This window comes from Hoplias malabaricus, chromosome 3 (assembly GCF_029633855.1).
Source record: "Hoplias malabaricus isolate fHopMal1 chromosome 3, fHopMal1.hap1, whole genome shotgun sequence".
NCBI classification, from domain to species: Eukaryota; Metazoa; Chordata; class Actinopteri; order Characiformes; family Erythrinidae; genus Hoplias; species Hoplias malabaricus.
Genome location: NC_089802.1, coordinates 32,362,105 through 32,389,330, shown reverse-complemented (window position 1 = coordinate 32,389,330; position 27,226 = coordinate 32,362,105). Strand labels below are relative to the sequence as shown.

The window sequence follows — 27,226 nt, the reverse complement described above, 5'->3', positions numbered from 1 at the left end:
TGTGTGTTATTGCATTAAAAGGTAGTACAACCGCACTGTGGTAAACAAAATAATGTCTTTAACAAAACCTGACTGATTATGCTAATTGGCTCTAACTGGCTCTGACTCACTCTGACCCCGCCAACCAGCACGCAGTGCATTAAGGCATCTATTTGCATGTCATTTGCAAATATTTTGACATGGAAAGCACTGGTCACGATTATGTATACTGTTGTTTGCTCATCTGCATTATAAAGCAGTGTTGTATGTCCTGGAGGGATATATAGGACAGTTATAAGCAGGCTCTAACTGTAAGAGGTTGTAAATATAAGCAGTAAATGTATGAACAGAAAGGGTCGCTGATGATAGTCATTGACCCCGGGTGAGAATGTTAACCGAAGCTTTTTATATGGTGTCACCATACCAGTCTCTACTCTTGTTACACGGTCAAGCCACGGCCAGTGGAGAGATTAGACATTTGGCTGTGAGTGTAGTGGCTGTGAAGGACATTCTAAAAACGCAAAACGCCGTGAGCAATGCTGAAATGAGATGGAGCAACACACAGAGAGGTTGTCCAACACTGCATTATATTGTGTATTTATCAGAACTGTCCAATACACAACATTGCCAAATGTTGACACCCCTTGTCTTTAAAGCTTGCAAAAACGTGCATAAAAAACATACAGCCATACAATTCTCTATAGACTAATACTTGAGGTACACTGAAAACCTCAGTGAGTTTTAAGATGGCACTGCTATAGCACACCACTATTCACACAACTCAGTACCTCAGTCATTGGTAATCGTCCAGCAGAAGAAAAGACGTAACTCTGGACCCTGGATTCTGGAGAACAGCAAACCAAACTCCCCCATTGTTTGTGTTAATTCAGAAATCTCTGCACTTTTTGAGTAAAAAGCCAAAGTTTATGGTCAAAGTTTGATTTGACTGTAAGTTTTATTCACTGTTTGAGTTACCACAGAAACCAAGGTGCAAAATACATGGGGTGCTGTGGTTGGGTTCTTTTTTTGAGTGGTTCCCTAAAAAGAAACTTAAAGAACATGTTATAGTGGTATGGTATCTGTTAACCCTACTGGGTCTGCAACAAAAATATACACCTGAATGTGAATTAAGAAAAAAAAAATATTTTAGTCAATTTTGCTCTCGAAATGACATGTCCTTCTTTTCTTAACTAACCTGCAAACAGCTCTAGTCTGTCACAGGGTGACTCTATAGCAAATTGGTCACTTACCTCGCTCCTGTATGCTCTGTAGGAGAAGACATCCGACAATGTTTCTCATTCTGAGCTGCTTTTAACACAAATTTCCTGCCTCCTGGATAGTGGTTATGTGTGATGCTTAGGCAGTGGCATGGATTTTGTTTGAAGTTGAGTACCAAATATGGCTCATGATGTGCTTAATCTAGTTATGATATGCTTAGATTATGCAGTAGCAATTCAATAGTTAATACAAAAATAAGGCTTCGTTTTTTATCCTATTGTAAAACATTACAACCCCCAGATTACAAGCTGGTATTTCGCACACTGACAGAAACTTATTTGTAACACAAACTGTTTAGCTTTGTAGCACTTTCAGTCTGCGTTTACTTTCATGCAGTTAGCGTACTCCCACTTTTGGGGTCAGTTCCTCTTTAAGTAATTGGTCACACTCAAAAAAATCAATATTATACTCGGAATCACTTGCCGCAAGGCGGGAACACATCCTGAAGGGGGCACCAGTCCTTCGCAGGGTGACACACACTCACACATTCACACACCATGGGAGGCAACCGGAGCACGGGGAGGAAACACACGCGACACAGGGAGAACACACCAAATCCTCACAGAGTATGAATATAGCAACATCCTAATCTCCTGTTCAGAGTTCTCTCCACTATCTAAACATCTCCAAATGCCTTTCCTCAGCCATGTCTGAGAGAGAGCCTGAGCCAGTTCGGACCGAGACCCATAATTTGTTTCCCATTTTCAGAGCCAAGGCTGCGTATAAACAACAGCCTTTTTTCCAGTGTGCAAACAGACTGGAGAGCTAGCGTACTGTGAGGAAACATTGTCTGTATTTCATATTAAGTGTACTGGATTATATTTTTGAACATTGACTTTAATGTACATTAATAAGACAATGTTATTTAAAGTATTTTTGACCATTCCACAGCATGGAATGGTCTTGTGTTGTAAGCAGAGGCTGTTATTGGCAAAGATAATTTTATTATGCAGTGATTAATATGTTATCAACGTTCCTGAAAGACCATTCAAGCTGTTTTATAAAAAGGGTTGTAGAAATAAAAAAAGCTGTCTCATTTGGAGGTACATGCACACACACACACACACACACACACACACCCTACCGGTTTCAGAATGGCTTTTGTAACAATAAAACTGATTTATATAACACAGGGGTGCTTTAAGTTGCCAGGAGAATGGAGTGTTCACTAGCTTTGAGAGGCTCTTCTAGTGCCACTGTTAACATCACCAGGAACTGTAACTGAATGTCCCCTTACTCTGTGCTAAAATGGACACAGGGGGCCTTTAAAGCTTTAACAGCTACACACTAACCACTAGGAAGCTATCCACTTTTTCAACCCTAACAAACCCACTCAGAGTGTTTGTCTTTGTCCCATTCACCTCCATAAAATCTGTCTGTCGTAGTAGTTGATGTGTGTGCATGCCTGCGCTGGCCAAAGGAAAATGCATCATGCTGTAGAATGGGTAGCTCTAGCTTTCTGTGTGCTTCTGTGTTATCATTCTTAACATAGCTTTATGCTGCTTTTATTGTTGGATACACTGCAACAGTTTTTGAGTGAGCCCCCCCAAAATTTCAGAATGCATTTGGCACATTCACATTAAAGGGAACGTCTATGATTGTGGGAAATTGCAGTTCTTTATGGTTTGTTTGCGTTCAGGATCTCCATGACTTGAGTGCAAATGAGTGCATGTTGCTGAAGGTTAACTTCTTTGTATGTTTTACTCACTCTTTGAACTACCACCAACTACGAATTGTTTAGTTCTGTAGTATTTTGGTCTGTTTACCTTCATGCAGTTAGCTGTCTCCCCAGTGGAGATGTTTCCACCTTAAGTAATATGAAACAGCAAACATAAGTCAATATTACTCATCTCCGGAGCAGGAATAGAGCATTATACTCATCTCGGTTTGTGCTTTTCAACGTTCAGAGTTATATCTGTTCATACACAGACTTGTTGACATATAAAGACTGGTGGCTCACACTTAATCAACATGAATGTTCTTGGCTTGCTGGGACAGATCCTTAAAAGAACATTAACCTGACGTCATTCCACTGTCAAATGTCCACAGAGCCACCACAGAAAGTTTCCTCACCAATAGCATACTGGTTTGGTGTGGCAGCTGCACTCATTGGGTCACCAGCCCCACTTATTCTGAGACAACTATAAGGAACACTCAGAGAGGAAGATGTGGCTTCACTAGGGCCACATTTCTGCACCATACTGCCATCTGGCAAACGTTATTGGAGCATCTGGTTCAGCACCAGTCATACAAAAGACAATTTCCACCCCCAAGCCATCGGGCTTCTCAACCTGTCTTTTTCCTGATCTTATAATATGCCCAAATCCAACCAAGTGCCCTGCAGGGGGTTCCTTCAAAAGGTGCTTAATTTGCCACAGGAATGTTTAACGGCAGAAATAGCCATGTATTCCCATTGACCTTAAAGGGTTAATTACCTCATTTTCCCATTTACTCTACTACTGCTGTGGTTTTCATGGTTTTTTTCCATGTCATTTTCAGCAATTCCACTAAGATTTTCCAACTGGATTATTAACATTTTTTTATTGTAAAACAAAACTACTTGATGTCGTAGTTCCAGTAAAAATGACTTAAACCAAAGCTAGGAACAAAGTACATCATGTGAAATATAGCAATGGACAATAAAAATATATTAATACATCAAGTATAAAAAATAGCCATTTAATTTCCAATCTACCAACATGACAGGAAAGTTGGTGTGTAGACCAGAGTGAGTTCTGCTAACATATTCAGGATTACAGTGCATTAACATACAGCGCCTGTCTTCTCTGGCTGCGCAAACGCAGTCTTAATATGGATGATACGGCCAAAGTGTATATCTCAATATATTTCTGAATATCAATCGATAAGATATTATTCCTATAATGATATGAACAATAAAAAAGCCACAGAAAATCTGCCAAGAACTGAAAGCTATATGACATCACCATCAAACAACAGCCTCTTGGCTTTGTCAATATTAGTATTTTTAAACTAGCTTTAAAATTGAGTGCTATGAATTGACGGCAGTGCCCTGTAATGACCTTCAGTTAGTGACAGATGCTCTAAATAATGTATACTATCATATCATTGTTGTCATATCACTTTTAAATGTTTAAATTACAGCTACATTGAAGCCAGAACAATGTAAACATGTCTTGAGTTTGAGAACAGACATAAATACAACATTACAGTAAAGTGAATGAAGCTTGCAAAGGCCTTTTTGTATGTAATTGATTGTGGTGGGTTTGATTGTGGCTTGTTTGTTTTTCTGAGATAAGCTCCTTTATCCTGGTTAATTCAAACATTTGAAAACACTCTACACCCGCAGTGGTCATTGCGCATTTGTCTTTTTGTGTTTGCTCCTATTTCCTCTATCATTATTGTGTTTTCTTCAGCAGAGAACCCTACCTTTCTAGTAATTGTTATTATTACAGGCAGAAGGTCTGTTTTTCCCGATATCTAGTTATCTGTCTGTAAGCCTGGTTGTAATTATTCTTTCAGCTATTGGCTCTTTGTGTTGAGGGTCTGTGCTGTGTGTGCACAGCATGTGGGAGACTTTTTCATTTTCATATAATTCTCCTTAATGTTAGTTAATCACCAAGTCCTTCATCGTGATACCACCAAAAAAAAGGAATCAAAGACAAATGTCTTCTTATAATGTATTGTAATTTTCTTTTAATTTCTCTTCTTCAATGATTCTAAAATTCTTCTTTGAACTCTTCAAAAAGAGCATCAGAGCTTGGAATAATTACAAATTATTATCTGTAATTATCGCCTTGCTAACCTGCCATTCTTCAGCAAGGTATATTTGATTGGCATGCGTTATTGACACGTGGCCCAATTAGATCACACTAATGATGGCTGCTTTTGAAACGATTTGCCTACTCGGTTAAATTTAGAAGCCTCAGTCTAATCTCTCCCTGCAGCTGTGCTTGTGTAATTGTAGCGTTCGTCAATCACGGTGGCATTTTTCCTCAACTGACTCAAAAGAGTTTTTGGAATGAGAGGTGTGAGTAAGTGGATTCTGAATTCTAGTTAAGCTGATGTGAAAGTGGATATATTGCATCATACTGAAGTAATTCTTTGTGTCAGGCTCAAGCTGTCTACCCACAGCTACAGGGGTCAGTGATATATGTTTAACATGTATATCACTGCTGTGTAAAGAAAAACATGTATCTACAAAATAGTAACTTTACAGGAGAAGGAAAAAAACTGCTGCTGCTGTGTTCAAATGATTCACGTGAATGCTAATTAGTTTTAAAATAGTTTCTCCTTTCTTATCTCTGCTTAATATGGATCCATTAAAATACATAATATTGCCAAAAGTATTCACTCACCGATCCAAATAATTGTATTCAGGTGTTCACTTCCATGGCCACAGGTGTATAAAACCAAGCACCTAAGCATGCAGACTGCTTCTACAAACATTGGTGAAAGAGAGGGTCACTCTCCAATTTCCTCACTACTAAATATTCCAGTAAACTGTCAGTGGTATTAACAAAATGAAAGTGACTGGGAACGACAGCAGCTCAGCCACAAAGTGGTAGACCACATTAAATGACAGAGTGGGGACAGAGTATGCTGAGGTGCATAAAGCACTGAGGTGGACAACTTTCTACTGGATCAATCACTACATACCTCCAAACTTAATATGGTCTTCATATTAGTGCATAGAGAGCTTCATGGAATGGGTTTCCATGACCAAGCAGCTGCATCCAAGCCTTGCATCACCAAGCGCAATGCAAAGCAGCGAATGCAGTGGGGTAAAGCACGCCGCCTCTGGATTATAGAACAGTGGAGACATGTTCCCTGGAGTTACTGCATTTTGGCAAGTTTAAAGTGTGGTGGAGAGGCTGATTGCAGTGTGGGGTTGTTTTTCAGCAGTTGAAAAGTGAAAGGATATCTTAATGCTTCAGCATACCAAGAGATTTTGGTCAATTTCATGCTCCCAAACTTGTGGGAACAGTTTGGGGATGACACCTGCCTATTCCAACATCCACATCCTATTCCAGCAAGGTCCATAAAGACATGGATGAGTGAGTTTGGCGTGGAAGAACCTGACTGACCTGCACAGAGTTCTGACCTCAAGCCGATAGAACACCTTTGGGATGAATTAGAGTGGAGACTGCGAGCCAGGCCTTCTTTCCAACATCAGTGTCTGACTTCACAAATTCACAGCTATAACAGCTTCTTTTCTGGCAAGGGTGGGCTGACATCATATTAAACCCTAGGGATTAAGAATGGGACCCAATTTCATATACGTGCAAAGGCAGACGGGTGAATACTTTTGGCAATATAGTGTATGTCTGGATTTACTGCACTGTTAATACTGTGGATTGGGACATAAAATTACAACATGCCTATTGCCAGTAAAATCTACAATGGCTTATCTGATACACTCTCTCTCTCTCTCTCTCTCTCTCTCTCACTGATTATAAGTAGATGGCCTTTTTTAAATGGTGTTTATGGGCCTCGAGGTACAATAGTCAGGAGGTGGAAAGCTGTGGTGCTTGAGCCCCTAAAGCTCTGATATAGCTCTCTGAAATAACCTGAGTGTAATTGCTTTTGTTTTAAAAGCTGTTAGCTTGTGTGCATCCAGGCCTTTGTTCCAGCCAAACCTGCTCAATTCAGTGGATTCAGTGGATGACAGTCTTAGCAGGAGACAGTTATTGCTGATAGTCGAGTGTCATTCACTGGCTGACACCAGTTTTTGTTTTTTTTTTAACTCTGGAAGTTATCTGTAGTTAGCTGTAACAAAAGCATGTGGTAATTCTGTAGTAATTATTCCTCACTCCTACCGGACTGACACAATGGAATGTGTAGGAATATTCATTTTGTTTTAAGATGTTTTTGTCTATTCCCAGTTCAGGCTTCATGACAGATTCACATCCTTTCAGACCCATGTTATTCAGCTGGGTTGATGTGACGGAGGGACACATCTGAATTTTTTTCAGATGAAGCGAGAGTGGAGCTTGATAATCGCCTCAGAAATGTCTCCTAAACACAGATACAACAACATTGAGATGTTACTATTATAGGAAAACAGTCGATTAACAGCAGAAAAAAGTATTTTTTTGTTTGTTTGTTTGTTTATTTATTCCTTTTGGGTTTAGGACTAAAACATTAATGATTATGTTTGTTAGGCTGAGTTTATTTATGTAATTTTGATCTAATTCTAAACCCTTGGCAGGTACTCAGTGTGTTCAGTTATGACTGATTTGAAAAAGTGTAAATGAATCTTATTTTAAGTAAAAAAAAAATGTCATCGAGGGACACTGCAAAGACCAAACCATTGACGTGCACAGCTGAGAAAGCCTAACCTGCTTTAGGCTGTGGTGGGGGGGTGAACAGGCCTAAAACTGGCCTTTCTGAACGGGGCTGTTTAGAAAGGGGGAGAACCCTGCTGTGGGGTTGGATCCTTGTGGTATTTTGACCCCAAACTATGTCCCTCCACTGTAAACTCAAGCATATTTGTTCCTATCCATCACAAACACAGACAGATCCTGGAAGGATTGAGCTTTGATTTGAAAAGGTCCTGTAAGTGTGCTTTTCTACAGTGTTAACATGGGCAGGCATTGTCTGGAGGAGCAGCTGAAAGTGCTTGTGTTAGAAAAAAAAAAAAAACAGACCATAAACAGAGAGAATAAAGCTGAGGGGGATAATCCGAAAATGGGCTTTCATTATTATTTTCACTGTCCTTTCTCTGGTTCTGTCCTTGTGTCTATCAGTGTCTCACCCAGTGTCTTTCTACTCTGTGTGTCTCCCTGCCTTTTCACTCTCTCTCTCTGTATTCTCTCTCTCTCTCTCTCTCTCTCTCTCTCTCTCTCTCTCTGCTGTATTCTCTCTCTGTCTCTCTCTCTCTGCTGTATTCTCTCTCTCTCTCTCTCTCTCTCTCTCTCTCTCCTTTCTCTCTCTCTCTGTTGTATTCTCTCTCTCTCTCTCTCTCTCTCTCTCTCTCAGTTGGTTTAGTTGAATAGGATGTTTGCCCTCATTTTTTCACCCTTAGAACAGTCTTCTTCAAGCTTATGACTCATCCAGAAGCTTAATCCTTTGATAATAGAGAGATTAAGCTATCGTTTTTTTTAATTCCACGTCCAGTATGTGTGTTTGTGTGTGTGTGTGCGTGTGTGTTTGTGTGTGTGTGTGTTAATCCCTTTTCAGTTGAAACCGATCATAATAAGAATCAGAAGTGGTTCAGATCAGTGGCAGCTGTCTGTGTCTCCTCTAGCATTTAACCAGTCGAGGAATTAACCTCAAGAAATCATAGCTATCGCCAGAAAGAACAAAAGCATGTCACCTTCACAAGGGTGAACCCGTATATCATATGATATTCTATTGTTTGGGACAAGGCTGTGCATTTGATTTGATTTTGCAGTGGAACATCACAATTCTCTCTTTAATGATCTACACTTATTCACATAATGTCATCATCAATATTTGAAAATGGACCTGAAACAAAGCTGTGCTTAGTTTATTGTTGTATAACTACATTTACAGTCCCAAATTGCTCACAGATTTTATGAATATGAAATAAAAGCCCCAAAACCATAGGAGTAGATGAACCAGATGTTCCCTTGTTCATGGGACAGTCCCGTTGTTTTTTTTTAAATATGAACTTTTGTCACATGTCTCATGTCAGCAGTTGAGAAATTTGTCTTGTCATGGCCTGTTATTCTTACTAGTTATTAAAGGTGGGACATAAAGTAGATAAGGCTGAGAACCTCTGCTCTCCACTCTCAGAAAAAAAGGTACGGTTGAGGTACATTATTGTCACTAAAGTTACCAACAGTGTAAATGTACCATTTAATGTACAACAGTGGTGTTGAAGTCCTGTTCATTACATTCTCTTCTCCAGAAGGAGAGGTGAATATTTGTGTGAAATGGAGTTTAAATGGAGCATATGAAATCAACACTATTTAAGATCTATGATTAAAATACAATAAGGTACAATTATGTTCCCTAATGAAAGGTACTGAATAAGTACCATTGAGAGTACCACCTAGTGCTGGGTGATATGAGCACAAATCAATATCACGATTAATTGTACATTTTACCACAAATACGATTAATGAATGATTATTTTGTTTTTGTGTTTTTGACTCATAGTTCAGTGACGAGGCTTGTGCTGTAAATATGCTCCAGTGTTAAAGCTGGGATATTTTTCTAATGTTGCCGGGAGCTTGTTGCTCTCTTGTTTTTTGAGCACTGTTTATATTTGGTGTGTGATTGTGCTTTGGCTAAAACTGTTTTTTTTTCTCAGCTTTTAAATTTGACTTCATTTGTTCAGGGCTGTCTTAATTATAGTCAAAACATGACACGTCCAAACCACAGAGTTTGTCTTTAGCATGAGCTGCTTGAGTTGCTCGGTTGGCCTCAGAATTTAGGTTACTTCCATGTGGCAGATAGGGGCAGAATCACATGACTACAGCGTGGTAGTGTGGTTTTAAAGGGACAGTACATGAACACACAGTGGGGACATAACAGAAGAAAAATAATCAGTATAATCAATCGATAGACAAGATTATGTTGATTTCAATTAGTTTTTGATGAACTGCCTAGCCCTAGTACCACCACAGAGACAGTTTTTTTCTAGCCGTGTACATCTACGTTTGTACAAGCATCATACTTTATGACATATTATTAATATATATTCCAGCACACATCTCTTGGTCTAAGCTGCAGCAAACTGTGTTAATAACAATAAAGTTGTTAATTCATGTTGCACTTGAAAGCAGGAACATTAACATGTTACATATTACACAGAGACATTAGGAGGCACTCAGAAAGATTGAGAGAGAGAGAGATTGACAGAGAGAAAAGTAAAAGAAAAAAGGAGAAAGAAATGCTTGAGAAGGAAACAAGAGAAATAAGAAGCAGACGTACACAGAGCGAGAGACATGAAGATTAAAATATTAAGAATTGATGGAGGGATATAGAGAATAATGGTTGGAGATGGGAGGAAGGTGGAGGGAAGGATGGAGAGAGAAATGGCTGAAAGTGGCTGTCTCTCCAGAACTCGAGCATGGTAAACGGATTAAGTGGAACGACCCATTTCAGGAGTCCACTCTCCCTACATCACTCTATCACCACGGATGGAGAGAGCCGGGAGAAGGGGGAGGGGGGACAGAGAAAGTGAGTTTCACTTCCATAACGAACAGAGCGGCCATTTTGGAACTTAGCACATCGTTTTTTTTTTGTTTTGTTTTGTTTTTCAGAGTTAACATCTTAGTTGCACTTGAGGAGATGTTGAGATTACCTTGTAGGACAGTTTCAGTGACATGATCTTCAGTGAGATCTAGATATAATAAACGTAGCTAACTGACCTAGAATAATAAACAGCGATCTTTATCTGACTGGTTCCAGCAGTTTGTGGATCAGATTAGAGTCTGCTCTGTTTTCCATTAAAGTCCTTTCAGGCTCATTTTCTTTCATCTTTCAGTCTAAGGGTTTATTAATAGTATTATTTTTTATGGCAGGGGTGTGTAGTTAAAATTCAGTGAGATTCAAATCTTAAGATATGTGCTGTCTCAGTGTTGCTTGACAATGCTGCTAGACATTAGATATTTCTTCTTACTTTAGGAGTGGCTTTGTGAAGAATGAACATAAAAAGATGTATGAACAAGTTTTCTGCATCAGCTTTCTTTATTTTGAAACAAGTTGCGCTGTTCTCACTCTCACGTCCCGTCACATCACGTGAGGAGTGTGGCGTGTTCTCCTTGTCTCTGCGTGGGTTTCCTCCGGGTGACTGTCTGTGATGAGTTTGGTGTGTTCTTTCTGTGTCTGCGTGGGTTTCCTCCAGGTGACTGTCTGTGATGAGTTTGGTGTGTTCTCTCTGTGTCTGCGTGGGTTTCCTCCGGGTGACTGTCTGTGATGAGTTTGGTGTGTTCTCCCTGTGTCTGCGTGGGTTTCCTCCGGGTGACTGTCTGTGATGAGTTTGGTCTGTTCTCCCTGTGTCTGCGTGGGTTTCCTCCGGGTGACTGTCTGTGATGAGTTTGGTGTGTTCTCCCTGTGTCTGCGTGGGTTTCCTCCGGGTGACTGTCTGTGATGAGTTTGGTCTGTTCTCCCTGTGTCTGCGTGGGTTTCCTCCGGGTGACTGTCTGTGATGAATTTGGTGTGTTCTTTCTGTGTCTGCGTGGGTTTCCTCCAGGTGACTGTCTGTGATGAGTTTGGTGTGTTCTCTCTGTGTCTGCGTGGGTTTCCTCCGGGTGACTGTCTGTGATGAGTTTGGTGTGTTCTCCCTGTGTCTGCGTGGGTTTCTTCCAGGTGCTCTGTTTCCCTCCCACGGTCCAAAAACACACGTTGGTAGGTGGACACTCAAAAGTGTCTGTAGGTGTGTGTGAATGTGTGAGTGATTGTGTGAGTGTGTGTCCCCGTGCGAAAGACTAGTGCCCCCTCCAGGGTGTATTCCTGCTTTGTACCCAGTGATTCCGGTTAGGCTCCAGACCCACCACGCCCCTGAACTGGATAAGGGTTACAGACAATGAATGAAAAAAAAAAGAAAATTGTCATTGTTAATGCTACACAATAATATGACGTCAGGGCGGGAGAATGTTTGTATTTTGAATTACAGTTATATTTCACACACAAAAAAATACACATTAAAACTTATTTGCACATTTAATACAAATCAATAGCAGGATTCAGATAGAGCTGCCTCTCTGTCTAGGTTTGGACAGAGGTCGGCTATTTGACCAGGCCTGTTTTTGTGGCATAAATGTTTTGTGGCATTTTTTTAAGAATCACATCACTCACACACACCCTGCAACTAAAACCTGGAATTCCAAAGCTGATACATTTGGTCTTATCTGCATTTTTCCCTTAATGTCACTGTGAACTGTGCCATGTTCTGTGTTAAAGAATCATTAAGTAGCTACATAAATGATATGTGAACAGCTAAATGAAAACAATAGCTGAGCATACTTATGGGTTGATATATGGTCAAGACGGTAGGTTAATCATTTTAGGAGACAGCACTGGCATTGCACAAGCTTATTAGCACACAAGGTGTATATGAATCAGTATTAAATACAGGAAATATGCATTAATCATTTGATTCTGGAGGGGAATCGTTTGTGTTTGGTGTTGGATAAATAACAGACTTGACCTCAGAGGAGACTATGGCTATGACCAAAGCTAACCAGACAGCACTGGAGAATGATGAGGACTTTGTCTTCTTACATGTGGCATTTGTCCTAAGTGGATGTGATGGAAACAGCTTTGTAGAAATGTAGAGAAACGAAGACCCCATTTACACCTGTTTGTTCCGTGACACTAGATTTAACCACATGCATTTACACTTGGCTGTCAAAAGCGTTTCTGGTCAGTCACTTCAAAAACTGATTGCTTTTTAGAGCATAATATGCAAATCAGCTCTTAATTTCAATCAGGGAATAACCACGTGGGTCCTTCTTGATTAGCCTCTTCATTAGCCATTTTTAAATAGGTTTATCTATGATAGTGGATGTAAAATGACTAAACTGCATGAGGAAGAAACACTGAGTTGAACCAGAACTCCAAAGGTACCCTAGTAGGATACAAGTTTGGGGAGGTCGAAAGATCTGGGAGATGCACAGGAGTCCAGTGGAGAAAATCTGAAGTGTTGGAAGTAAAACTGTGTCACTCAGAGAGCACACAGTAGTGCTGTGCTTTTTGTCTGTACCCATTAAATCATCACTACATTCAGTACTCAGCATGCTGGCTCTAAATATGCAACAACATCAACACTAAGATGGAAGTAAATGGGAAAAAAAACGTTACCAGCAGCACATAAGCTCATAATGAACTCCCATATAGATTTTAACACAGAGTGTTTGCTAAAATTTATATACACAGCAATTTTGCATGAGCCTCATTGAAAAGTACTGTCATTAAAGATGGGCGTTTATATTGAGATTGTGTTGCAGATTTTTTTAGTGCTCTTTCAGATTTCAGACCTGTAAAATCCTGCCTTTTCTCGTGAGAAGCTTTCAGACGTCCTAAAAAGAGCAAACGGTTTATGACTTCATAATTTATTTATTGGTAAACCCTCTTCCTCAATGCAGAGGTGGGTAGAAAAGGCTAAACCCATTTGTACGGTAAAAGTGTTGTTACTGCACTAAACCTAATTTTTTTTCCCCAAAACAACTTAAAAATCAAAATATAAAAAAAAAAAGAAAATTACTTAAATACTGAACAACATGAGGAACTTTAGTTTAACTTCAGTTTTAACAGCATAGGACTGATGATTAAATAGAATGACAAATTAAGAAGTAAATGACTGTAATAAATTGAAAATGCATTCAACTCCACTTCTGTGTCTTTCCTTTTTTTATCATATACTATTAATATTATTCACTTATTCATTGGTTGTCTGTAACCGTGTATCCAGTTCAGGGATCCGGAGTGGGTCCAGAGTCTACTCAGAATCACTGGGCGCAAGGCAGGAACACACCCTGGAGGGGGCGCCAGTCCTTCACAGGATGACACACACTTACAGACACTTGAGTCACCAATCCACCTACTAACATGTGTTTTTGGACTGTGGGAGGAAACCGGAGCACCCAGAGGAAACCCACGCAGACACAGGGAGAACACACCACACTCCCCAGAGACAGTCACCCAGAGGAAACCCACACAGACACAGAGAGAGCACACCACACTCCTCACAGACAATCACCCGGAGGAAATCCACGCCGACACAGAGAAAACACACCACACTCCACACAGACAGTCACCTGGAGGAAACCCACGCAGACACAGAGAGAACACACCACACTCCTCACAGACAGTCACCCGGAGGAAACCCACGCAGACACAGAGAGAACACACCACACTCCTCACAGACAGTCACCCGGAGGAAACCCATGCAGACACAGAGAAAACACACCACACTCCTCACAGACAGTCACCTGGAGGAAACCCACGCAGACACAGAGAGAACACACCACACTCCTCACAGACAGTCACCCGGAGGAAACCCACGCAGACACAGGGAGAACACACCACACTCCTCACAGACAGTCACCCGGAGCAGGACTCGAACCCACAACCTCCAGGTCCCTGGAGCTGTGTAACTGCGACACTACCTTCTGCACCACCGTGATGCCCTGTTTTAAAAAATAATTTATTTTATTGATATAGTATCTTATAAACCATTTTTTCTCTCTCTTTATTTCTTACAAAATATATCTATTGAACCCCATCAAATGTATTAGAGTTTTATAACAGTAATAAAAGTAAGTAGCTACCTGTCAATTTTGATGTTGTGACCTGGATGAGTATAGGCTTTAACTGAAGCTGTGAGAACTGGTGTCTGTCTAATAACATTTCACTGAGTTCACAAACAAGCCCTCTGTCCAAGTTTTGATGGTACTACGGTCGTAATTATTGGACTCCGAAGTCATTTTCAGAGAAACAGCAGAAGTGCTGTTAGTTTCAGTTTAATTGCACTGCATCACGTTTTGCATTTCATATAAAGAACTAATATGCATAATCACTAATTAACAATCAGCATGCCAATCAGAGAAAGAGGGCAATGTCTCGTTCATGCTGAGAGAGAGTGAGAGGGGGGGGGGTGGGTGGTAATCAGAGAGGTGAGGAGATAAGTGGGGTGGGTGGAACACAATATGGATGAAATATCAGGAATTAGAATTTCTCTCTAGCTATTGGATATTACCATTCACTGTGGTGGAGGTAGTTACTGTTCAGTGGGTTTTGTTCCATCCATCCATCCATTATCTGTAACCGCTTATCCAATTTAGGGTCGCGGGGGGTCCAGAGCCTACCTGGAATCATTGGGCGCAAGGCGGGAATACACCCTGGAGGGGACGCCAGTCCTTCACAGGGCAACACACACACACACACACACACATTCACTCACACCTACGGACACTTTCAAGTCGCCAATCCACCTGCAACGTGTGTTTTTGGACTGTGGGAGGAGGAAACCCACGCGGACACGGGGAGAACACACCAACTCCTCACAGACAGTCACCCGGAGCGGGAATCGAACCCGAATCGAATCGAACAACCTCCAGGCCCCTGGAGCTGTGTGACTGCGACACTACCTGCTGCGCCACCGTGCCGCCCTGTGGGTTTTGTTGTGAAGATTTATTTATGATCTACATGGATATCCAGGGACCTGGAGGTTGTGGGTTCGATTCCCGCTCCGGGTGATTGTCTGTGAGGAGTTGGTGTGTTCTCCCCGTGTCCGCGTGAGTTTCCTCCGGGTGCTCCGGTTTCCTCCCACAGTCCAAAAACACACGTTGCAAGTGGATTGGCGACTCAAAAGTGTGAATGTGTGAGTGTGTGTGTTGCCCTGTGAAGGACTGGCGCCCCCTCCAGGGTGTATTCCTGCCTTGCGCCCAATGATTCCAGGTAGGCTCTGGACCCACCTCGACCCTGAAGTGGATAAGCGCTTACAGATAATGAATGAATGATTAATGTTGTCCTACTGAATGTGTCTGTGTTTGGGGACAAAGAAGAGTATGGTACTTCCTAAAAATTTTCTACTTACAGTTCTACTTATCTACATATGTGCTGTCATTTAATGTGCAGAAGTGTGTTCTCTGTGGAGGATGTGTTCATATATTTCACTTCAGGAAAAATCAGCTTCGCTTAACCAGGGGTGTGACCTCTTTTTCATGTGAATTTTTCTGTACCAAGCTTTGTAAAATATATTTAAGTCTTTTCCTTTCACTGCTCCATCCCACATCGTAATCACACCCACTTCTGCACTTCCTGTCATCAAGCGCAGTCATGTGCAGGAATTTGTGAAATAAAAAATCATCTTGGTGTAGTATGGGGGCAGAAATGGTAATTTGTTGCCTGGGGGCTACAGTGTGCAGCACTAATATTGTGCAGCCCAAGCAAAGCAAATATAAGCACTGATGCAGAACTCGGAGATGACAGATGGGTGAGAGAGAGAGAGAGAGAGAGATACAGACCAAGAGAGAGGACAGAGAGAGAGAGAAGGTGATCAGGACAAAGGTGAATAGAAAGTGAAAAGAAAGAAAAAGTACAGGACACAAAAATAATAGGAGAGGGATATGGGGGAGAGTAAGAAGTAAAGTGTGAGCGACAGTACGTTTAATTAATCCTGATTACCTGCTAATGTGCCTGATGTCCTGGAAGACATTTTCACCTCAGTAAAGATCAAGAGTCGCTTAATCTCATGAAAAGAAACATCAAAAGCAAGATTTAGGGAGAAAGAGTAAGAAAAAACTAAGAGTGAGTCAAAGAGTACTGCGAGAAGCTCAGTAGATTGTGCTTCATTTTTTTTTTACTATTAATTAACATTGTCTGCATGTCTACGGTTGTGGGGAAATGCAGAGCTCTCTGGTGTGTTTACGTTCAGAAGCTCTGCGTCTTTTAAGGTGGAACGGTGTGTTTGAGGGGGGAAAAACAATTGTTGTTTGTACCTGTCTGAAGTTTAAGTTTGAATTACCACAGAAACTCATTTCTAATTCGAGTTATTTAGTTTTGTAGCTTATTCAGTCTGAGTTTACTTTCATGCAATTTGCCATCTCCTGAATTTGGAGATATTTCCACCTTAAATAATCCAAAACAGCAATAATAAGTCAATATTACCCACCTATGGAGCAGGAATAGCACAGTATCTTCATCTCGGTTCGTACTTTTCAACGTCTGGAGTTCTCTCTGTTGTCTAAAATACCACGAGCAGAAAGAGAAAGCCTAGACACGGTTTTGAACACAAACAGACTGGTGAGCAATAAATGGTGAGGAAACAACCTCAGAATTGTATAAAAAAGTGTTTTTTGATTACCTTTTCTTCTCCTTACTAGTGTTGTCTAGAATTTTCCTTTTTGTGAATTATGATTATGAATGTACAGATTGTCAGTGATTATCATTAAGCTGTATTTCATGTGTCCTGTCCATACAGGGAGTCCTATCCAGGGCAGTCCTTTACTGACCTCGCTGCCGCTCCCTGGCCGGCCGCTGCAGCCTCAGTTGGACCTGAAGCACATTCTCCCTCTGAGGGTCAATGGCTCGTCTCCCCTCAGCCTCTTCCCCAACTTCAACACGGTCAGTAAATGTGTCTTTATATATCAGCCTCACACACATTTATATGCCTCCCTCTAATCACAATTTCATCACAGGCCCCTTATTTTTTTTTTTATTTGTTCCGGTGACCCTTATATTCACTGCCTTTGATGACAGCAGACAAAGGCTGGCGAGTGGAGAACTCTCAACTGAGTGAACCTACTGATCTACATTCAGCTCCTTAACCTGTCCAGCTATTCCATCCCTTAGTATTCAGCAGGCGTCACCTGATACGAGATCAGTACTCTCCTTGTCCTAATGCGCAGATCCGTATACCTTTTGCCTGGACAACGGCGCTTGAGCTAAATGTAGTTGGACACTCCAATCTGAGCTGCAGATTAAAGATGTGATTTATTATCTCAGCAGGGGGAGAGCAGAGAGAGTCTCGAGGTAAAGTGGAAGTGATAAGCCATTAGCCTGGTGTGGATTAAAGGACTGGAAGAAGTGCAGCGTGTTTGGAATAAAAACTATGCTGTAGCTTAAATGCGGATATGTAAATCACCTGCTGGAAATATGTACATGTCCGAGTGTTTGTAGAGGAAAATAGACTGCTGGGAGAAGAGATGGGGTAGAGTTTTTTAGTGTTTTATGGATTGGATTCAACTCTTAAATGAATGGATGTTTCTTCTGTCTCCCATTGGAGTTCAACTGGGTTGAGATGGCGTGATTTTTGAAGTTTTTTTTCTTGTGACACGTCCTACTTGTGGGACATGTGGACACACACCCTGCCACTGAAATGGCCTCTAACACAATAACACCTCCTAGAGTCCCTGACTGTATTGGTCAGCCATTCAGGCCTTGGCTGTTTCCTTAGTGCACATGAAACATGCAGTTGTCCACATTTAGAAGAATCAGTTTTATCCTCTGATTTAACGTTTCTGTCCTGACAGCGGTGGTCTCTTTCAGGACGACAACATGTGCATCCCACACAGTGTCAGGTTTCTTTGTCCTGTTCACCTCCATCTTGTTTTTAAAGTGCTTCCTCGTTTTGTTCACTTTTCACACATGCTTGACTTAGCCACGCCCTCTTTGTGTGTCATGTGATTCTCTTGTTTTTCACTGTGTTCAAAAAGTCTCTCTAGGCACTGTTTCCCTATAAAGTGCACTATTATAGTGAGCTGGATTCAGGAGAACTGTGAACTATTTTATTTTTAAACAATGCAGTGGATTGTGGCAATCCATTTTCTACTACTGTGCATGGGTTGTACACTACGTTTTGCAGTGCATTGTGGGATTGTTTGAGTGCACTGAAAATCATCCACTATGTTCTCGAAATCTGCTACAAAATGGCGGAACCATTGGCGAAACAGTTTTGGACACAGTGCTTGTGTTCATGTAGCCAAGCCCCCTTCATTATGTGTCATGTGACTTTCTGGGGTGTTTTAGTGTTTCTATATGTTGTCTCCTGTCTACCGTTTTAGGTCCTTGGTTGTTAGTGTCTATGTCTCTGGTTTTCTCTTCATAGTTTACTTAGCCTTGGTCTTTTGATTCTAGTATCCGTAGATTTCCATGTGTCTTTTGCTTTCTGTATCTTTGTTTCTAGTAGTCTTCTCTTGATTTATGTCTCTGTGTTTCTGGTTTGCGTAAAGCTGGCCAAAATTTATATCATGGTATATTTCTTAATATCGGTCAATACGATATTAAGAAATATATTGCGATATTTGTCACTATTGAATTATTGTCCAGCCCTAGGTTTGCAATTGTTATTTGTTTTAGTCTGTGGCTCTGAATACATCAGTTGTTCTTATCCCTTTTTTTAGACTAGCGCTCTTCTCTTCGTAATGAGGAGTTTATGCACTGCAGCCTACTGCAATATCCAGTAGGTCTACTGTTCTTGCTTACAGTCCGGTCACGTCCTACATTGACATTCTCTGTCACCTGAGGAACACTCGCCCTTCTGTTTTCATTTTATATCACAGTTTTAAGAAAAAACAAACACGGAACCACAATCGCTGTTCTCCAGACTGGATCCAGCCCTGCTGTGGCTTTAGAAACTGTCAATGTCTCTATTCTTTCTTAAACTCGCCACACCTGCCCAGACCAGTGGGTTCCAAAGTGGTCTCGACTAGTCCAGGCCACCATAAGATTAATTAGTTATTTACTATTAACACTTTACATTTATTTAATGCTTATTTTGCAGCATTCCGTTCAAGCGTTTTTCTAATGTGCTTTTTCTCTAAAAGCGTATTGGTTTATATATAGTTCACTAACCTTTTTCACTCTATCACTTGTTAGTTGTGGCCGTCAGCGATGAAATGTGGCCGACTAGGAAGCGTTATGTAACCTGAATATATCTCTTCAGGGGAGAAATGACCCCCGCTTTCCCCCTCACAGCTGCGGCACAACACCCTGTCGAAAACCGTTAGTGAACCGCTGAGCCGCTAGTAGCTGTTTGTCTACGTGAGGAAAATGTTGAGAATACGTTTGGTGGATGATTATTTACTTGATTTGAGCAGTGCACTAAACAGATAAGGGTGGATGGCTCTGTCCTAGAGGTCACACTGGGCTCTCTGTAGCGCAACATCAGTTCTGATAATAATTCATTAAGCGCTTGCACAAAAAATTGCAATTATATTTCTATAAATCTTTTTTTGTGACAACATCAGTTTTGAAAAGCACATAAATTATTAATATAAAATGTTATTTTTCTTCATAAATTATAAGACAAATGTATGTTAAATTATATCCCTGTTAGTCAGCTAGTCCTTAGGGGAGGTGATATAATTGCATTGGTAAATGTTTATTTTGAATCTGAATGAAAACTGTTCTGTTCCGTGTTGTATGTGTGTGTGTGTGTGTGTGTGCTTCCTCTCTGTAGATGGATCCGGTTCAGAAGGCAGTGATCAGCCACACGTTCGGCCTACCGCATCCAATCAAAAAGAAACAGATCATCTCCTGTAACATCTGTCACCTCCGCTTTAACTCTACAGTCAGTGAGAAAATCTCTCTCTCTCTCTTTCTATCTCTTCCATCACTCAACACAACTCTAGTGCAGGCATCTGTGGCGATGATAACTAAGTTGGGCACTTGGAGTACACTCCTCCAAGTTCATTGCGCTCCAGTGACATTGTGTTAACATTAGTCTGATATAATGCAGTGGAGCTGGAGGAAACGTGCCTTCACCAGCAGCATGAAGTGATTAAAACAGTGGCTTTTCAAATACCATTCAAATCAGGACATGAAGTGAATAGATCTAATTGCACTACTATCATTTCTCACTGAAGGTTAGTCGGGGAAAACTCCCACGGTCTAAAAACACAGGTGGATTGGCGACTCAAAAGTGTCCGTAGGTGTGAGTGAATGTCTGAGTGTGTATCAACCTGCGAAGGACTGGCACCCACTCCAGGGTGTGTTCTCACTCTGCGCCCAGTGATTCCGGGGAGGCTCCGGACCCACCGTGACCCTGAATTGGAGAAGCTCTTACCGACGATGAGTAAATGAATGAATGAATTAATGAAAACACAAAATGTTAAATTGTTAAGAGCGCTTCCTCAGTTTTGTTTTTTGGGCTGCAGCAGCAGCCTCCCTCTGCCTCTGCTCCACGTTTATATATGTGCGCCAGATAGCGCTTGATCCTATTATTGGTCATCGGCAAAGAACATGCCGTAGGATATTTGAGATTAGGAGAAAAGATCCAAAAAAGTCTAACATGCTAGATTTTCCCCGGGGTGTCGTCACAGACACATCGCTGATCTTTGATTGTGTCACACCCCACATCCGTTACTCGTCCCCGATGCTCTTATTCGGTTCAGAAGCTGGAAATGCTGACAAAAACGGGCTAAATTCATGTTGTGATCCTGGCATTAGTCATTTTGGACTAGAATTGGGCCCAAAGACCCCAATGTTTTTTCTCTTTGTCACTCTCTCTCTCTCTCTTTCTCTATAACACCCTTTTCCTTCTCTCTGTCACTCTGTCACTCTCTCTATATAACACCCTCTTTTCTCTCTCTCTGTCGCTCTTTCTCTCTCTCACTCTCTCTCTATCATATTCTTTACTTCTTTACTTTCTCTCTGTGTCTCTCTGTCACTCTCTCTCTCTCTCTCTCTCTCTCTCTCACTATAACACCCTTTTCCTTCTCTCTGTCACTCTCTCTCTATAACACACTCTTTTCTTCTTTTCTTTCTCTCTCTGTCTCTGTCACTCACTCTCTCTCTCTCTCTAGAACACTCTTCTTTCTCTCTCTCTATCTCTAACATCCTCTTTTCCTTCTCTCTTTCTCTCTTAAACATTGTGTATGAGGGTTTTTGAGGTGACTTGTGTTTTGAAGTGTTCACCCTATTTCACCCTAAAAGTGTGTTATGTTCCCTGCTGTTATCAGCAACCAGCAGATAATCCTGAAGCAGATCTCTCTCTCTCTCTCTCTCTCTCTCTCTATACATATATATATATATATATATATTTTTTTTTTTTTCTAAGTGCTTCCTTTTTCTGTCTCTCTTTGATATCTCTGTGTTGCATTGCTTTTCTACAGTTATTTCTTTGCTCCCTGTAGGTTTCTTAAATCCCAAACCCAATTTAACACACATACACACACAGAAAAAGAAAGAAAACAGAGCCTGACTGACTGCAGATTCTCAATTGCTCTGTAAATTGTTCCTCTCAGTTAAGCTAATTAAAGCGTCTTTCCTTTGCTGTTTTGAGTCTGCACAAAGTGCGCGTTCCGCTCCCTCTCAGCCAATCAGTGTCCTCTTTCCCACTCGGAACGCCTTATCGCTCTGTCTCTATTCTTTCCTCCATTTTTGTCCTCACATCCTCCCCTCTCCCTTTCCCCGCAGCTTTAGTGAAGAACTGTAAACAGCCTGCAGTGAAAGTGCAGCCGGTTATCACAGTCAAAATCAGGTTTATTTCTGGTATGATGCACTTAAAAGGAATCGGCCTTGGTGAGTGTCCTGTTGTACGGAACCCACTAAACAGACCGACGAGTACACGAGGCTTAAAACAAATATGTAATAGTGAAGAATACATATTAACTAAAGGAATCGTTTTACAGTAATAGAGTTACACATTAATGGTAATTATTGTACGGAGCATTACAACGCAACAGGACACAGCCTTAGAAAGAGGAACATTGCAGTTAATGATGTCCACAGCTCTGGGGAAAACATCCAGTGTCATCCCACTGAGCATGGACGGACCACAGACCTCAAAGACCTCATTACTGGGTTAGTTTGCCGTGATGTAAATAAAAGGTTTTCTTTATCCAAACGGTGCGTCTTGTACACGACCACAAACGTCGTCATGAAAACACTAAATAAAGAATATCATTCTGGCTGAAGTTTACGTGTCTGAATGGATGTCTGAAAGTCGTTAAATGTACGTTCTCTTTATCGCTGGGCTGCGTTGTTTTGCTGGGTTTGATGGCCCTGGTTGTTCTTCTAGAATCCTTGATGCAGGGGGGAGGGGTCTTCGGTGCCAGTTCATAGGTTGCCCATCCTTATTGTTTTATTATTTGTTGTTTTTTATATTCGATGATTACATTCTGGGGCGGCACGGTGGCGCAGCAGGTAGTGTCGCAGTCACACAGCTCCAGTTGGGTTCGATTCCTGCTCCGGGTGACTGTCTGTGAGGTGTTGGTGTTCTCCCCGTGTCCGTGTGGGTTTCCTCCGGGTGCTCCGGTTTCCTCCCACAGTCCAAAAACACACGTTGGTAGGTGGATTGGCGACTCCAAATTGTCCGTAGGTGTGAGTGAATGTGTGTGTGTGTGTTGCCCTGTGAAGGACTGGCGCCCACTCCAGGGTGTGTTCCCGCCTTGCGCCCAATGATTCCAGGTAGGCTCTGGACCCACCTCGACCCTGAACTGGATAAGGGTTACAGATAATGAATGAATGAATGATTACATCCTGGCAACAACAAAATGTGATGACTTTGACCTACATTTTTACCTGAAGTTTTGAAACCCCAGAATCTTGTTTAGAATCTTATTTAATCCAGTGATTTAATAACTGACAACCCACAAAACTTTATTTGATGGTTCTGAACATTCTGCCGGATTCTTTGAGAGTTCAGAATCTTCCAGAATGAGGAATGACCTTGAATCTATCACCAGGAGTTTTGAACTTGCTGAATCTACCATGGCATTGCCTCATACTTACACACACACACACACAATAAGTACACACACATATATACACACTAAGAAAGACATCATACACAGATAAATTGTGTTGAATTTTCTTGTTTCAAAAATCTGCAGAATTTCCAGTTTCAGTCAACACAATTACATATAATAGGAAAAGAAATCTTTTGATTCATTTTCCGAATAATCCAGTTCATTAAAAGCATTATTAATTCACAGAATAATAGTTAAATGCCACTATTTTTCCTCAGATTATTTAAAATCCACCCTGAAAACATTGAATATAAGCGTACATTTTCATGAATATATTTTAGGTGGATTGCACTAGTGTATATAGGCATTTTCTTTGTGTGTGTGTGTGTGTGTGTGTGTGCATAACAGAGTGTTGTGAGTGTGGGTTAAAAACCAGTAGCACATATTCGAAGCAAAGCCTTTATGATCTCTCTGTATCAAATGGCACCACATGTTTATTTTTAATTAAGGCATGAATTTTAGACGTTGCCTGAGTCAGTCACGTAGAAAGTCACATTAAATAGCTTTTTAATAAATGTCATTTGATTACATCAACTTTAATAAGATTACATATACTTCTTTGCTTCAGGGCAAATTACCCCCCATTAGTTAAGTCTCCTGTGATCACACAGTGCTCCAGAGGGTGAAAGCCTCTGTGAAGCTCCACTGCATATTTTCATCCTCTACATGCTTGGAGGAGAACTCGAAGAGTCAGTTTTGTTGCATCAGCCAACACTTTCCAGCTGTGGTGAGAATGCAGCAAGTGCTTTGGAAGCTAACAGTTATAAAAAACTTATTTGGGTGTGTCCTTGGTTTCCGTGTATTGAGACGTTTTCAATGAACAGTGCATGCTTTGAAAGTTTTTACACTCTGTGCCATTTATACACACTTTGCCTGAGACAAATCGAGCCATCTTCTCATTTACTGTCAGCGTTTGTTTGTTGGTCAGTTCCAGGCTGAAAATAGGGCAGAGTGCCAAGTCCAGCGTGTAAGCATTAAATGATTATTTTTCCTTCACTAAACTGAAATAATGAGGGTTTGAACCCAGACCAGTGGTTTTAAAGAATGCGTGTTTCCCTGTGCTTCCAGCCTCTGCACTCAGACCAATGAGTTCCCTCTGACTGGTTCAGAAGTTTAGATTGACAGCAGATGCAGCCAAAAAGGAGGAGAGATATGGCATGATGAGTCACTAATTGCCTGACATTAAAAAATGACTATTTGTGGAGTCTGATTTTCCAGCCTGGTGAATGTGTGTGTGTGTGTGTGTGTGTGTGTGTGTGTGTACATTTTCAAGATTTTCAAGAGAGCAGAGTTTGTAGGCACTACACAGAGGAGAGCTGTTCTATGTCCAAATGTTTGTAGAATGGCACCCTCTGACGATTAGCCCTGGGCTGTGGAACAGTGGAACTGTGCGCTGTGGAGTGATGGAGCTCCATTCACTTCCTTTGAGACCAGTTAGATCGGCTTTCGGTCTCACTAATGTTTTTGTGACTGAATACATCAAATCCTCACAGTGATGTTCTGACGTCAACACTAATTGTTGACTTAACACTAAGTGACGTAACACTAAGAAGGTGTAACTGCAGTGAAGCGGCGGCAATGGTCTGTCAATAGCCTTTAGACTTTGTTTAGAAGAAGTACAAGGCAAGCAGGTGTCCACAGACTTTCGGCCATGTTGTGTATAAATGACCTCTGTCCTGACATGGTATAAAAACAAGTTTGTGTGTGTGAGCATGTTTTACACGCCCAATGCCCGTCTTCTTGCGACGGCCTTAAGGGCGAAAACCTCGGTTCCCATCACTGTCACACAGCAACGCTAGGGGTCCAAGCGCCGCCGGGGGCTGATGTGATGTGACATGGAGTGTTTTATATGTGTGTGTATGTTGTGCCTATTCCCTCCTCCTCAACACACACACACGGATGCTCCGAGCACCCAAGGGTTGTCCATCCAAGTGGAATGTGTTGGAAAGAATGTGTGCATAATCAGAAGTGATTATAAACACACACACACACACACACACTCATAAACATGTGGTAGGGCACATGTTCATGCAAACGTACACACACAGGACACGTAGCCTTTAAACCGCCATGGCAGGTCATTTGTGCTTGTATGAATAATATTTGTGTTGCATTGGGCGTAAACACACACTTATTCACACGCTTCCTTTTCAAAATCCTACACAGACCACTGATAAAGTGATGTATCTGTGTTTTGGTCAGGGGTTATTTTGAATAATATCGTATTTGATTGACTTTCAGCTTTAATTTATAGGAACACTAGGTAAGAATTGTTATTTTGGCTCCTGGGCTCCCCCTACAGTTACAGAGTGTAATTCATTTTTACAGCAATGTCCTGAAATCACGGGAAAGAAGTGGAGGAGGGGGGGTTGATTTCTTACACTCTTCCAAAATGTACATAGCACAGTTTCTGTAGTGCTGAGCCCAGAGTAGCCAAAAACAGAGGCTCTATTTTCCCAATGAATCAAAATATTACCTAGTGTTCCTTTAAGGGGTGTAACCAAAATTTTACATTAACAGATTAGGAATTACTGCTATTTATATCTATTCCCACCCAAGCTTAGGAGTTAACAGTTCAGACAAAGTGATGGACGTCTCTAGATCACAAACACCACTCCAACTACTTACTCCAACTACTATCCCTACTTGCTGATGCATGCTATTGATCTTGTGACCCTAGGCTCATTTGTAGCTGCTCTAAAACACCCTATTTTGCTATATACGTTTCTTTGGAGATTATAAAATCTGGGTGTACAGCTGAACAGTCTGTGGCCATAAATTTAACAGAATGTATTAATGATAAAAGACATCTAGGAACTGGAAAATATTGTAGATATGTATTTTTTCCAGGTAGAATGATGTTATCATTTAATATCATAATAATCTTTAAATGCACTGCTTTTGTTGTGTTTAATTTATAAATAACTGCTGTTGCAGCTGTTATAATACCAGAATGCTTTGATATCGACCATGTTTCCGAATGTGATTATACATGTGTCCTTGCGTGTAAATGTGTGCCAGTTTCTCCGATTTTTGTCTGCTGTGTGTGTGTGTGTGTGTGTGTGTGTGTGTGTGTGTGTGTGTGTGTGTTGTGTTCCTGTGGTTTGAAGCTCTGCGGGGGCTGTATTGTCCATTTAATGGCACTTTTATCACAGCAGCGCGGCAGTCTTTTAAGGCCTGAGAATGCTTCACACATACACACTTGCACACATTCACACACACTGTATGTCAGATTTTAGACAACTAAATTGCAGTGGAGGAGTGTGTGCTTTTCTTAAGATGCACATAGCTCATCCTCTGCATTTAGAGTTTCTCCCTCAGTTGAATTGATGAATGTCTCGCCCACGTGTGCTGGTTTTTAGCTGCTGTTGCCATGTTGGACACGATTTGCTAAAATGTGCAACATCATGAGAAAATGTAGCACCCAGCTCCCCCCCCAACCCCCTACCCGAAGGTTGTGTCTAAATTTAGATCACTGTCTGCTAAAACATTTCATTATATATGGGTGTTTCCCTACTTTTGACGCCCTGTACGTTGGTGTACAGCTGTGAGTCGGCTACTGTCAGATTACAGTGCTAATATATATTTTATACAGAAAATAATGTAATAATATAAATATATTCAGGAAATGAGTATATGTTTTAAAACATACTAAAGTGTGTTTTCTATAGAGAACATGTCTGTTTGTTGTGTATTTCTTCTACTTTCTTTGGCTGAAGGCTCCAGAAATCCAGTAGCATCTCATAAGTAGCGGGCTAACACCCGAAAATTAATGGGAATCTAGTCTTTTAATTGCAAATCTGTAATGAGTCTGTGTT

The 27,226-nt window shown here is 41.1% G+C and overlaps 1 protein-coding gene across 5 annotated transcripts in view; it reads left to right on the top strand.

Annotated features, from left to right (window-relative positions):
- LOC136692366 (zinc finger protein 385C-like) overlaps window positions 1–27,226 on the top strand; it is a 104,921-nt gene that overhangs the window by 63,076 nt on the left and 14,619 nt on the right. For all 5 annotated transcript variants that reach the window (XR_010801937.1, XR_010801936.1, XM_066665703.1 and 2 more), the window contains 2 exons: window positions 17,138–17,280; window positions 20,117–20,227. Coding sequence is in view for 3 of the 5 variants with exons in the window: in XM_066665703.1 (XP_066521800.1) it covers window positions 17,138–17,280; window positions 20,117–20,227 (254 nt within the window). In the remaining 2 variants the exon portion in view is untranslated. The remainder of the gene's footprint in view (window positions 1–17,137; window positions 17,281–20,116; window positions 20,228–27,226) is intronic.